General features: G+C 36.9%; 1 protein-coding gene across 1 annotated transcript in view; it reads right to left on the bottom strand.

The window, feature by feature from the left end:
* Window positions 1-1,850: 1,850 nt before the first annotated feature.
* The window catches only part of MSH2 (mutS homolog 2), an 83,767-nt gene continuing 71,517 nt past the window's right edge, over window positions 1,851-14,100 (bottom strand). Inside the window, exons 11-16 of the mRNA XM_077749233.1 lie at window positions 12,443-12,540; window positions 9,980-10,225; window positions 8,586-8,790; window positions 7,164-7,411; window positions 5,060-5,235; window positions 1,851-2,292 (exon numbers count right to left, since the gene is read on the bottom strand). Coding sequence (XP_077605359.1) covers window positions 2,122-2,292; window positions 5,060-5,235; window positions 7,164-7,411; window positions 8,586-8,790; window positions 9,980-10,225; window positions 12,443-12,540 — 1,144 coding nt within the window. The 3' untranslated portion in view covers window positions 1,851-2,121. The remainder of the gene's footprint in view (window positions 2,293-5,059; window positions 5,236-7,163; window positions 7,412-8,585; window positions 8,791-9,979; window positions 10,226-12,442; window positions 12,541-14,100) is intronic.

Below are 14,100 nucleotides of genomic sequence, written 5' to 3'. Positions count from 1 at the left end.
TGGCCATGTGCATATCTTAGTTGGTAAAATATCTCTTCAGATTCTTTGGCTTTTAACTGGATTATCTTTTTGTTATTAAGATATTAAGACTTTTTTAGGTGAAGACAGACCCATTCTGTCAATCTGGGTTTTCACCTTGGCTGTAGATTCTTGAGTATACCTTTACCCAGCCCAAAATGGTATCCTCTGACTTTCTAAGAAAACTTTTGCCCTCTTTCCCTAACTCATTCTCTGGTGTTTTAGCCTTTAACTCCTCTCATTATCCTTGCTCCCGTTTCTCTTTCATTCCAGTAGGCAAAAACATTACCTACCTAAAACCTGGCTTAGCAGGGAAGATCCAAAGGAAACCAAGGAGGACAAAGGGTAAGTTAAGAAACATATGCTACTTTCTTAAGCACCTACTAGAGAGGCAGGAGATTTGGCAGTGCCTTGATAGTCATGAAAACTACTACTAGGGAGAACTGTGAATAGAACTTGGTTGGGAAAGGAGGTAGTTCTGAGTTCTGCAGAAGCCCCCCTTTTCTCATGGGGGTTAGTAAGCACCACAAAAACCAAAGCTGAAAGGAAAAAAGAAAACTCCACCACCAGCCCTTCTCCGAGTGTGTCTCAGTGCCTGACATGTGAGGTGTCTAAATCCTTGAGGCATTCCCTTTGCAGGTGACACTGTTTGTGCTATCCCTGTCACTTCGAGCAACTTAATCTGTACCTCCTGGATTGGGGATAGGATTCGGGTGAGCGTATCCACCAGTGCCTCCTTCAATTCTTGTGGCATTGGACCCAGCAGCCCAGGGACCCCACCAGCCACCTCTGCTGCTGCCATCTTTCTTCCCCTCAGCCTGCCAGCCCCAAGGCCAGACCTGTAAGAGTGACAGCTCCCACACGACCGACTCTGTAATAAGACTCTTAAGTGCTCATGTTTTAGGACTTTATGGCCTTTAAAGTATAGTAGTGCTTTATATATTCTGGTAATAAATCTTTGGTATCTTATGTAGTACCAACATATTCTCCCCATCATGGATCTAAGTCTTTTCACTTAGTGATGACTTTTAATGAAAAGAAGTGCTCAGTTTCAATATAGCTGAGTGGGTGGTGTTGTGACTTAAGGAATCTTTCCCAAAGCCAAGATCATGAAAATATACTTCCCTGTTATTATTTGCTATAGAACTATAAAACTAAACACTAAAAGATTTGCAGTTTTGCTTGTACACTTAGATAAAAAATCCACTGTAGTTTACTTTTATATATGGACTAGGGATCCAATTTCACTTGGTTCTTTATATGGATACATCATCCCATCACTATTTATTGAAAAGATGGTCCCCCCTATCACCGACCATATTCAGCAGAGCTAGCCACTAACTCTTAACCACTCCATCTCTTTCCTGTAAAATAAGAGAAGTCCACTAAATCAGGGTTCCCTGGTTTATTAAAATCCAGATTTCTAAGTCTCCCCACAGACAGGGATGGAAGAATGGCAGAAGACCACACTGGGACTCTGGGTTCATAATAAATTCCTCGGCTAATACCTTGGCTCCTGCCAACAGACACTCTGGGGATCAATGGAAATAATTTCCATGGTTCCTTCTAGTTGTAAGACCCTTTACTTTTACAAAGACTTTGCTCCTTCCATACCATTTGGGAATAAACACATACAGAAGTCCTATTAGAGGGGAGCCTAGGTGGCTCTGCTGGTTAAACGTCCGACTCTTGATCTTGGCTCAGGTCATGGTCTCACAGTTTGTGAGTTCGAGCCAGGCTCTGCGCCGCCAGTGTGGAGCCTGCTTGGGTCTCTCTCTCAAAATAAATAAACGTTAAAAAAAGTCTTACAAAGAAATATAACACATATCAAATTCCACAAACTACATGATTTTATTTATAAAATTCCACACACTGACTACTATTGCCCATGTCCATTTAAGTATTCCTCAGTTATAGCTCCCATTCTTCAAAATAAAGATCTTTGAAAATGTACTCAAAGTATTACTAAATATTTTATTAAGGTGATATCCCATGGGCATCAAATTGCCAACACTATGAAAAAAGGGCTAATATAAAAACAATACAAAAGTATTACAGACAATAGCTTATCAACATTATCTTCGTTCCTTTGATGGGATTTCCTCATGTAGTAACTTTGATTCGTGAAATGATTTCATTTACAAAACTATTATTCTTTGCTATTACCTCAGCTTTCAGCTGTTTTAACTTTTTTGTGATGTTTTCTTCCGACATTTCAGTAAAAGGCACTTGCTTCACCTTGGATAAAAATTCTTGAATAATTTTTTCACCTTGCTGAAAGACATAGGAATACTCTATTAGTTTTTAAAATGTCTTTTTTAAAAACTCACATAAAATTGTAATGAACGGTTTCTTTTAATTTCAATCTAAGCACACCTCCCAATACTCAAAGAATATTCTTTGTAAGTGTGCACTATCTAGAATTTATACAAAGGCCTTAGTTGACCATATTTCTTCATAGCAAGTTATTAAAAGATATTTATAAATATCTTTTCAGCTGCTAATGAAAGAGGCTGACTATTTTAATAGTTTCAAACCCCTCACCTTTTATAAATGATATGTAAACAGTTTTCTGGGAGAAAAAGAACGCAAGGTTTAGAAATACTATAAGGCGTAAAGGGTCGCTGAAAATTCAGTACTCATAATACACACAAAGAATTTTAAAATTAGTACTATCTTACTGGCCAGTTACTGCCATTCTAAAAAACACGGCTGTTACTTGCAATGTCACTTGTGGGCAAATCCTTTAACCCACATTTCTCATCCAAAAAACAGGATGATAATATTACCAACCTCCAGAGGGGTGCTGGGAGAACTGGAGAGTGAATATGTGTGCTTAGAAGTGCTGAGAACAATGCCTGGCAAAGGGTAAGTACTATGTAAATGTTTATCATCACATACGAAGCAGAACTAAAAAGTCTATTTTTATACAAGAATCTAGTTGGTGATAAGTACATTAAAGGTTGAAAGGTAGATATTCAAACGGTAAGAAGAAATATTTCTCTATTATATAACAAGAACACTTTTTCAAATAAAGATAAAATCTAGACTGAGCATCTTCCTTAGCTTAAATGTTTTTCAAAATACAGTGTCTAATTAGTATTATCAAAAGTACACGGTTTCTGTTCTAACTGGAAACCAGTAATTACTGGAAACCAGTAATTACATAAAAGAGCCTGCGTAACCCCAGACCACCACTAGCTGTGATGGTGATACCAAGATCATTTCAGAGCAACCTTCCAAACTTAAAACTAGTAACAAGATGTAATACATTTCTCCTGCTAGTACAGGTACAACGGATGAAACTATACTTTTTCAGCTTAAAAGTCAAATACAATCATCTATTACTGTAATAATTATCTATCATTCAATAAAGAACAACATCAAAAACTCACTGATTAAAGCTAAAAACATGACATGAAGTTCACAATGTCCAACTACAGTAAATGTTTCCAGGACCCAGCAGTGAATTAAGATTCTTTTATTTTCATTACTGCAGAGAATAATCCTTTAACTTCTAAAAAATATACTGGGCATACGCTTGTACCTTTCTGTACCAATATCTATCTAAATTTCACGCATCACTTAGAGATAAGGACTAACTTAAGATGAACTTCTCCCATGAACACTGAAACATTCTGCCCACAAAGAACTTTCCAGAGTAAACATTTGTCATATACCACTTTATAGTCTCTATGACATATTTGTTATTCTTTTTTAAGATTTAAAAATTTTTTTTCATGTTGATTTTTGAGAGAGAGAGAGAGAGAGAGAGCGAGCGAGCATGAGTGGGGGAAGGGCAGAGAGAGGGAGACACAGAATCTGAAGGAGGCTCCAGGCTCCGAGCTGTCAGCACAGAGCCCAACACGGAGCTCAAACTCACAAACTGTGAGATCATGATCTGAGCTGAAGTCAGTGCTCAACTGACTGAGCCACCTGGGCGCCCCTAAGATTTTATTTTTAAGTAATTTCCACACCCAACATAGGGTCTGAACTTACAACCCTGAGATCAAGACTCACATTCTCTACCAACTGAGCCAGCCAAGAACCCTATGACATATTCATTATTCTTATCTCCCCAACCAGATTCTAAACAATCGAAAGGCAGGAACTATGTTTATTTCTTTGTTATCATCATAAGTAAGCACTGAGTAAATATGCAAAAAATTGGATTTGATCTATTTGTTTATGAAGTAATCAAAAAGTGCTTGGACATCTTTAACTCCTTTTAATAACTTTAAACCTAGACTAGGGGTGGCTCAGTTGGTTAAGCCTCCAACTCTTGATCTCAACTCAGGTCTTGATCTCAGGGTCGTATGTTCAAGCAAACACACACACACACACACACACACCCCCAAATAAAACAAAACAAACTAGAAAAAAAATGTTTTTAATTTTTTTTTTTTTTTTTTAAATTTCTGAGAGACAGAGACAGTGTGAGCAGGGAAGGGTCAGAGACAGAGGGAGACACAGAATGTGAAACAGGCTCCAGGCTCTGAGCTAGCTGTCAGCACAGAGTCTGATGCAGGGCTCAAACCCACGAACCGTGAGATCATGACCTGAGCCAAAGCCAGATGCTCAACCGACAGAGCCACCCAGGTGCCTCACAAAATGAACTTTTAAAGGGGATACCTGAGTCTTGTTAAGCATTCGACTCTTAATTTCTGCTCAGGTTATGATCTCATGGTCCTGAGATCCAGCCCATGTTGGGCTCCACACTGGGCTGGAGCCTGCTTGAGATTCTTTCCCTCCCTCTGCCCTACCCAAGCTCGTGCTTGCACATGCATGTGCACTCTCTCCCTCCAAAACACACACACACCTAGACTAATATTCCTATTGTCCTAGGTTTTAAATCTGGTACTTTGAAATGCTCTCTTTTAGTCATGTAAAGATGAAGTCTTTGCCATGCAAAGAAATCTAAGCGAAAGCCAACAATGAATGATCAACAAGTAAATATTAGAATCACACAGGTAAGAAATAACTCATCTTGGTGACCTGATATACTACAGGATTAAGTAATTACAAAAACAATCTGACAAACCTCTCTTTCCAGATAGCACCTCTTTGCTGCTGGTTCCATTTCACCATAGTCTTGTGATTTTCCAATATTCTGAAACTCTTCTAGTTCCAGGGCCTTTTGTTTAGCACACTCTATTACATGCCTAGGGAAATTTGCAAGCTCTGCAACGTGAATCCCGAAACTTTGGTCACAGACACCTGTATGAAATTTGGCGGTTGTGAGGAACAGCGTAGAAAGAGACATCAATTTATGTAAACAGAACTTACCCATCTCACCTTATAATTAGGAAGCATAATTCTGTATTGCAGATATATTAGCCAAATGTTTCAGAGTAACTTAGATGAAGGAATTTTAATTAGGCCTTAATGGAAAGTAATTAGGACTTGGCACTGTTATATTCTATCCTTGACAAATGTAGTAGGAAAAATATCAGAAAAAAAAGGTTGACAGAGAACCCTCAAAGGTCTAGACAAATATCAGATTCTGAAGAAAAATTAATCAATTCAATTATTCCTGAGGCCTTCTCATTTCATAAGGGAGGAACTAAATAAAGTACTAAGGGGAAAAAAAAAACCAAGATAAATGTGTCACTAATTAAAGAGCATTTAATTCAAATTACACAGACTTATTACTCAATGGTCTATCCTCTAGCTCTGCCTACATAATTTTCTAGAGGTAGTGATTTCTGAAAATTGGCTAGATATAAATATTTACAATACTGGTCTTAGAAAAGTTACTTACCACTCTTACATAATCTTATTCTGATTCTAAACTAGTGCAAACACATGACAATGGAATTTCTGACCCAAATCACAAGTAACTTTATAGACTAGGTAGCTTATCTTCATCCCCATTTGCAGAAAATAAACACATTCCTTCCAGACGTTTAATACAAGTGACGCTCGCAGAAAGTTATCATGGTGCTTCCATTTTTGCCTCAACTATGTATCAAGAATAAAATTTTTCTGGCCTAGTTATGTATCTCTTGCATTCTGGGGCTGAATTCTTTGCACAACTGAGAGAAACAAACAAAAATAAACAGAAGCAATGTCTGACAAACATCCACAATGACGGATGGATTTATTCCTATCATCTCCTCCAATCATCTGGTCTTTTAAAATTCTGAACCCATTTCTTTATCACACAAAACAAAACCTCATCATCATGCTAAATTCCAGGTCCAACTAAAAGTATCCTTATTTTATAATAACTCAAAAGGATTCCCACTGAAGCATAAGCAACAAAGAATAAAATAACCCAAAATAGTATCTCACTTATGTGCAACCCACTGATTCAGGAAAATGTGTTCATGGAAAATCAGAAAGCCATCTGAAAAAACTATCCCAATGATAGGTGAAATGTTTAGGCAACAAAAACTTTATAGCACATTAATCTCATCAACTCTGTAAGCTCATTAGCAGCCAGACCCACAAATGACAAACTTTTCTGAAGGGATGAAATGCTAACAAACAAGTCATTCTCTATGTAAGAACTACTAAAAATTTCAGAATTTGTGGAAACCCTACCTTTAAATGAACCTGTTAAAGTAACACACCTTTTAGGGGTGCCTGGGTGGCTCAGTTGGTTAAGCATCCAATGTGTAATCTTGGCTTAGGTCATGATCTCACAGTCGGTGAGACTGAGCCCCACATTGGGCTGTCAGCGCAGAGCCTGTTTGGGATTCTCTCTCCCTCTCTGTTCCTCCCCCTCACCTGTCTCTCAAAATGAATAAATAAACTTAAAAAAATACAATTAGATAATTATAATATAATAGTTTATTAAAAAGGAACAGTAATTTGTTAAAAAGCCTTGGAAATTCAAAGCTTATTACTGTTATTAGCCAGTAGGTAATCTGATAAGAAATCATGCTGCCATGCTAGAGATAGTACAAAACCCTCTGTGATAATGTTCAAGAGTTATTCCTTCTGCAACTGTGTTATAATGAATGGTCCCTACTATGAGACACAGAAATGTACCATATCCCTGTTCCCAGATTATGAATTAAAAGGTAAATGTCTCAATAATTCATACTAGTTTAGAATAAGGCAATTACTGATGATGTCAAGGGTAGTAAATTTCTCATTGTCACACCTGAAATTATAGTACCCCAGCAGTAGACACTCACCTTTCTTCACCTGATACAGCATAGTTAAGGTCTCTTCAGTAGTTAGTGCTGTGACATGTAGATTATTAACAGTTGGTATCTGATTGGCCAAGGCAGTAAGTTCATGAAAATGTGTTGCAAACATGCAAAAAGCACCAATCTTTGTTGCAATGTACTCTGATATAGCCCATGCTAATCCAAATCCATCATATGTAGAGGTTCCTCTTCCCAGTTCATCTATGATTATTAAAGAATCTTTGGTTGCAGACCTGAAACACATAAGTTAAAAGAAAACTCCCCATTATATAATATGTGGCAATGCAAAAAAACAAAATTAAGGCAACAAAATAGGAAAGATGTGCCACAAACATAACAGATTAATTATCTTAGTATATAAAAAAATTCAAGAGTCAATAAAAAACACTGACACTTAGGAAAATGGGCATGGCCATAAACAAACAACTGAAAGAAAAGGAAACAAACAGTGAATAAATATTTTTAATTACCAATCTCATTAGCAGTAATCAAAGAATTTCCAAATAAATAAGCTATCATTCATTTCTTGCCAATCAAATCAGCCAAAATTTTAGAGACTAATACCACAGAAGATGGGACAAGGCTGTCAGCATATGGACACCTGCGTGCACGCACAGCTGGTGATCATGTAAATTCCTGTGCCTGCTGCAGCCCTAGCAGACATTAGCATTCTTTCTTTTCTCATTTTGCACCAAACGTAAGGAGGGGAATTTTTTTTTTCTAATTAGAGAATGCAACAGTTCCTCATGTGCTTACTGGCCTTCTGTGAATTGCCACTGACATCTTCTGCTTATTTAATTTTTAAATTATGAATATTAGCTTCTTAACTAATTACTATACCAAATATTTGTACCACCTCTCTAATCATCAATACTAATTTACTAGGATACAGCATATGTGATGTATTTCAGAAGATACTAAGAAAAAGAAGGCACAGTTTCCCTACCTTTAAAGCAGCACCTAAAAGTGAAACAAAGAGATTTTAGTAACCTCTACAATAAAAAAACTAATAAAACTACAGGCATGTCGAAGAGTTCACAGAAGAAATATCCATGACCCGAGACTTATGTGACAAGGAAAGACATCAGAGAAGTAGAATGTCTGTCACTAAGGCCTTTTAAGACTGAAAAGGACATGGGGAAACATTCCATGGAATCGTGAACAGTACAAGCAAAAGCATGGTACTGGCAGAGTTTATAAGATGAACTACGAGAAATCTTAAGAAGACAAATTTAAAAATCAAAGTAGCTTTCCCCAACTATTATCAATCACTCTTTAAGACAATATAAAGTACATAAAGTTCACAAGAAAACTATTAAACTAGATAAAGGTTCTCAGATGTTTTATAGATGAATCTGCAGATGCACTTCTCATTTTCATTTTGAGGGGCCTGGGAAATTCACTTACCTGAGAATAGAAGCCGTTTCCAGCATTTCAGCCATGAATGTGGAGACTCCTTTCAACTGACTGTCGCCAGCCCCTACTCGAGCCAAGATGCAGTCCACAATGGACACTTCTGCTGACTCACATGGCACAAAACACCCAATCTGGGCCATGAGAACTATCACCCCAGTTTGGCGAATATATGTTGATTTACCTCCCATGTTAGGACCTATAAAGTAAATTACATGAAAAAGTGAGATCATTAAATTTATTTCTGCTACTAATACATGTTTTGTCCTCAACTGCACATTTGTGACTAAATACCTAGGTCATATGATATGGCATATAAACAGCAGAACCACCAAGTGCCTGAGTAATGGTATTTTCTCTTCAGGCAAACCTACACTGCACCCTTCATCAAGAGGACCCATGAAAAATATACCTTACCTGTAATTTGCCTAGAAAAGCCATAGATTTTCCCACAGCTCACAGAGCCACCTACATGATAATTTTACGTTATCCAGAAAAGTAGTATACACCTAAATGATTAACTAACTAAACACTCTAACTCATTAATAAATGAGGCTATTAGTGAATGGGTCAGTATGGTCAAATATTTCAAATCATTTAAACTCCACACTAAAGCCCTAAGACACAATTATGTTTTCTGCAAAAGTACAATTTCTTTGTTTGGATTAGATTAGATGATCAACTTGAAAATCCATTTGGGGAACTAGAATATAATCACTGACTATTCCCCCAATACATTTGTCCAAAGACTGCCATCCACCCTCCATTTTCGCTTTCTAGAATCTGGTTAAAATCTAAAAGCACTTTAGTTTGAGACATGCTACATTAGTCTACAAGCAAACTTTTTTCAAATTTCACATAATATAGTCCCATGTCTTTAAAAGAACTGCTACCTTAACCTGAGATCATTCTAGCAGTCCACTCTACTTGACCTTCAATGACCTCACTATTCAAAGGTCTGGCTGAAGATAATCTTTGAGGCTGAAGGGATGTTGTTGTTTTTTAAAGAAGGCTTCATGCCCAGCACGGAACCTAACGTGGGGCTTGAACTCCTGTGAGATCAAGACCTGAGGTGAGATCAAGAGTCAGATGCTTAACTAATATACCCAGGCACCCCAGAAAATTCATTTTTAAATGCACTAATACACCCCCTCGACAGAAGTTTCATATAGAGATGACAGGCTCTCATAAGGGCCTCCCCCTCTTTCCAAATCTTCCCTCCAACCCAAATGTTAATATATTACTGACTAGTATGAATACCATGTTCTTTTTCTAACGTCAAGGACTAGATTTGCTTCACCAGTTCTAAATATTTCCACTCCATAATAAAAAAAGGGAAACATTACCTCCCAAAAAAGCCCATATATTGTGTGTGTGTGTGTGTTTACCAGTAATGATGTGGAACATCTGTTTATCTTTTTCAAAGTGAACATCATTAGGAATAAATGCAACTTCATCTTGAACTTCAACACAAGCATGTCTGGATGCTTTCAATGTAATCCTTCCTTGTCCCTTCTCCAAAATGACCGGTCGTACATATGGAACAGGTGCTCCATTTGACACATGAGCAAAGCTGACAACAGCATCTAGCTGAGCTAACACATCGTTGAGTGTCTGCATTGGCTCTACATAACCTGTTTAAAAATAGAAAATGTGCATAGGAATACTGAAAAAAAATACATATAAACAGCTATAGGAATAAGTTTAACTTCCCTATTTAGGAATTTAAAATCTATTTTCTAATTTATATACTTAAGATATTAACAGAAGTTTGCCATACCTAAACTTGAAAGGAACACCTAAAACCTCACAAGGTTAAAATGTATTACTGTATCTTCCCCTACTATGAAAAGATTTCAAAAACAGAAAGAGTGTGATGCCTTCCCTTACCAAAATCCATTGAAATTAAAAAGCATACAGCTGCTTATCTTAAGAAACACACAAATATTAGATTTTAAGATATAACAGTGAGACCATCAAGGCCTGTGCATGTTCAAACTTGACCATACACTGTTATTTGAGTTTTTTCCCATCAGTACAACATGCAGTTGAAATTTAGCATAATTTAGATCCAGAACTATCACTTAAAATACTTTCAACGAGATTCTAGTCTGCAAAGAACATTAATACTAAAAGCTATTATGTACACTAAAAAAAGTCCCTGATACATGCCAGGCAATGCATGTTTAAGCAATAAATATGGTCAAAATTTATAGAATAGATTCTCAATTTTAATAGCTTGGAGGGGTTGGTGTAACACATATACACACATTACATAGAACTATCACATAGGCATCAATATGTCAAAAGCTTCAAAGGACATTCAAGAAAATAGTGTTTTACAAAAATAGGTATGAATTTAATCAAATGGCAGGATATATGATTCATCTTTGATTCCCTTGTTCCCCATAAAAGTGATAAAATGTTTTGAAAATAAAAGTTAACTTATGATAAACAACAGTGGTGAGAGTGGACATCCCTGTCGTGTTCCTGATCTCAGGCGGAAAGCTCTCAGTTTTTCCCCATTGAGGATGATGTTAGCTGAGGGCTTCTCATAGATGGCTTTTACGATGTTTACATAAGTTCCCTCTATCCTGACTTTCTCGAGGGTCTTTATGAAGAAGCGATGCTGTATTTTGTCAAATGCTTTTTCTGCATCTATCAACAGGATCATATGGTTTTTATCTTTTCTTTTGTTAATGTGATGTATCACACTGAATGATATGCGAGTATTGAGCCAGCCCTGCAACCCAGGAATGAATCCCACTTGAGCATGGTGTATAATTCTTTTTATGTGCTGTTGCATTCGATTTTCAAGTATCTTGTTGAGGATTTTTGCATCCATATTCATCAAGTATATTGGTCTGTAGTTCTCTTTATTTGCCGGATCTCTGTCTGGCTTGGGAATCAAAGTGATGCTGGTTTCGTAGAATGAGTCCAGAAGTTTTCATTCGATTTCTATTTTTTAGAATAGCTTGGGAAGAATGGGTATTAACTCTGATTTAAATGTCTGGTAGAATTCCTCAGGGAAGCCATCTGGCCCAGGGCTCTTATTTTTGGGAGATTTTTGATAACTGATTCAATTTCTTCACTAGTTATGGGTCTGTTCAGATTTTCTATCACATAAGCAGTACTGTGTTCTTCCCTCTACATCACATCAGAAAGCATATATATGATGTCATATGTCCCATTACTGATGATGCCAACTTTGATAACTTGTTTGAAACAGTTCTTTGCTATCTTTTTGAAAGACACAATAAAGGTGTCCGTGATGACAGGCAAAGCCTTCCAGTTTAACACACCATCCCCACCCTGTGCTAGCCATAGCACATTCCGTGCTAAAGGCAATACCATAGTGTCAAGCCATGCAATCTTCTCAAGCAGTACCCTCGAGAATACACTCTGAAAATCTGCAAAATGGCACACAAAACCCAAAATAAGGCTTCTTGCCTCATGTGTAATTTCTTTTTTCAGTGATCTTTATTTCCAAAACTCAGAGCATGAACCCATAGATAATCTAACATTATTAGTACCTTGTAGCCCTCAGTGTTTCTTTTCCTTGTTACAACAAATTTCTGCTCTTATGCATGTCTGTTTTTCAGGCTGTTTGCATTCCACTCCTTCACCTGCACTAACTTAGCTTTCTACTTACGAGAGTAACTTCCAGGTACTTGTCCCACCACAATACCTATACAATACTTAAAGGTAGCCTACATAATAAACGGTCATAATGTTTAACAGCTTTAAAAAAAAAAAAAAAAAAAAAAAGCACTTTTCAAACATCCGATGTTTCTATTACTAAAAACTAGGTTATATTAAGAACAGTTAATGTATTAGTCTGTTCAATTTACCTGAAGAAATATTGACTATTTCCTTAACAATAGCATCCTGGGCTTCCTCATACTCAGTTTTATTTTTGGTATACTCTTCATTGAGAGAAGTCAGTTTACTGTAAATAAAGATAATGATATTAATAAAAATATCAAAACATCTACTGGAGGTAATATGTACCACATAAAATATATATAGAATATCTATCCTCTAAAGAACCAAAACAATAATTAAAATGAAAATGTTGAGAAGATAGGCAACTCATTAGGGGCAGAAGTGGCTAGAATTCACTATGTTAACATTTATGCTGTTTAGAAGAGCCCTTTCTTTTGATACTGAAGGCTTTCAAAGTAAGGAAAATGTTTTGAAAACCAAATCTTACAGAGTTAAGAAAAAATAAAACTATAGGTTGAAATAAAAAGTGAAGATAGTAAAGTGAAGAAAAAATATTCACTAATATCAAAGGAAGGGAAGGAAATTAAAAACGAAAAGACAATGGGGTGACTGGGGTCTCAGTCAGTTAAGCAATGGACTCTGTTTTGGCTCAGGTCATGACCTCATGGTTTCATGAGTTAGAGCCCTACATTGTCCTCTGCGCTGACAGTGCACAGCCTGCTTGGGATCCTCTCTCTCTCTCTCTGCCCCACCCCTACTCACACTGCCTCTGTCTCTCTCAAATAAATACATAAACGTAAAAACAAAAAGACAAGATGGGGGCACAGAGAAGACAAAGAAGGGGAACAATTCACTAGGTGGAGGAGGGCATCAACCAAGACAATAACTGTGAAGTTGATGGGTTAACCAACAGCATAATATACATACACAGCTCAAGAACAGTGCATGGGCAAGGAGCAGCAGGTTATAGGTTACAATGTCCAGGTTACAATAAAGATTCCAATGTGCAGGTTACAATAAAGATTCCAGATTTTTCTGGATGGCAGACAGACACTGGAGGTTTTTGAGGAGGAAAATTATAGGAGCGCCTGGGCGCCTGGCTGTTGGCTGAGCATCTGACTTCGACTAAGGTCACGATCTTGCGGTTTGTGAATTGTCAGCACAGAGCCAGATTCAGATCCTCGGTCTCCCTCTCTCTCTGACCTCTCACACCCTCACTCTCTCTCAAAAATAAATAAACATAAAAAAAAAAAAAGGAAGGAGGAAACTTATATGATCAAAGACTTATACACAGCAAACATTTCATTTGTTGACAAAAAAGAATAAATTTTCTCCAACTTTTGGAATAAATGGGGTCAATCAGTTAAATCTTTTTTACNAACTTTTGTCTTATATAAGCCAAAATAAAATATATATATATATAATATATATATATGTATGTATATTTCTCAAATCAGGGATAGTTTATTGGAAAAAGAGCTACTACTAAATTTGGTGACAGATCTAGGAGTGAGTATCTAATGTTACTAGTTGTCTAATCCTGGGGAATTGAGAGTTTCAGCTTCAAGTAAAACTGAGAGGAACAAACCTATTTATTTCAGCATTGTAATGAGAAAACAAACAGATGCATTGTTTTCATTCGTGGAGTGTCTGAACATGTAGAATAACATCTGCACATAAGAGGCACTCAAAGACTTGATAAATAAATGAATTAAAGGAATCACATATACAAAAACTACCTGTGAAGCACAGGGAATATTGGGGGGGGGTGGGTGTAAGGCAG

The sequence above is a fragment of the Crocuta crocuta genome, unplaced genomic scaffold, assembly GCF_008692635.1.
Source record: "Crocuta crocuta isolate KB4526 unplaced genomic scaffold, BGI_CrCroc_1.0 scaffold118, whole genome shotgun sequence".
Classification (NCBI taxonomy): domain Eukaryota; kingdom Metazoa; phylum Chordata; class Mammalia; order Carnivora; family Hyaenidae; genus Crocuta; species Crocuta crocuta.
The sequence above is the reverse complement of the archived record's forward strand: the minus strand, read 5'-3'. Positions and strand labels throughout refer to the sequence as shown.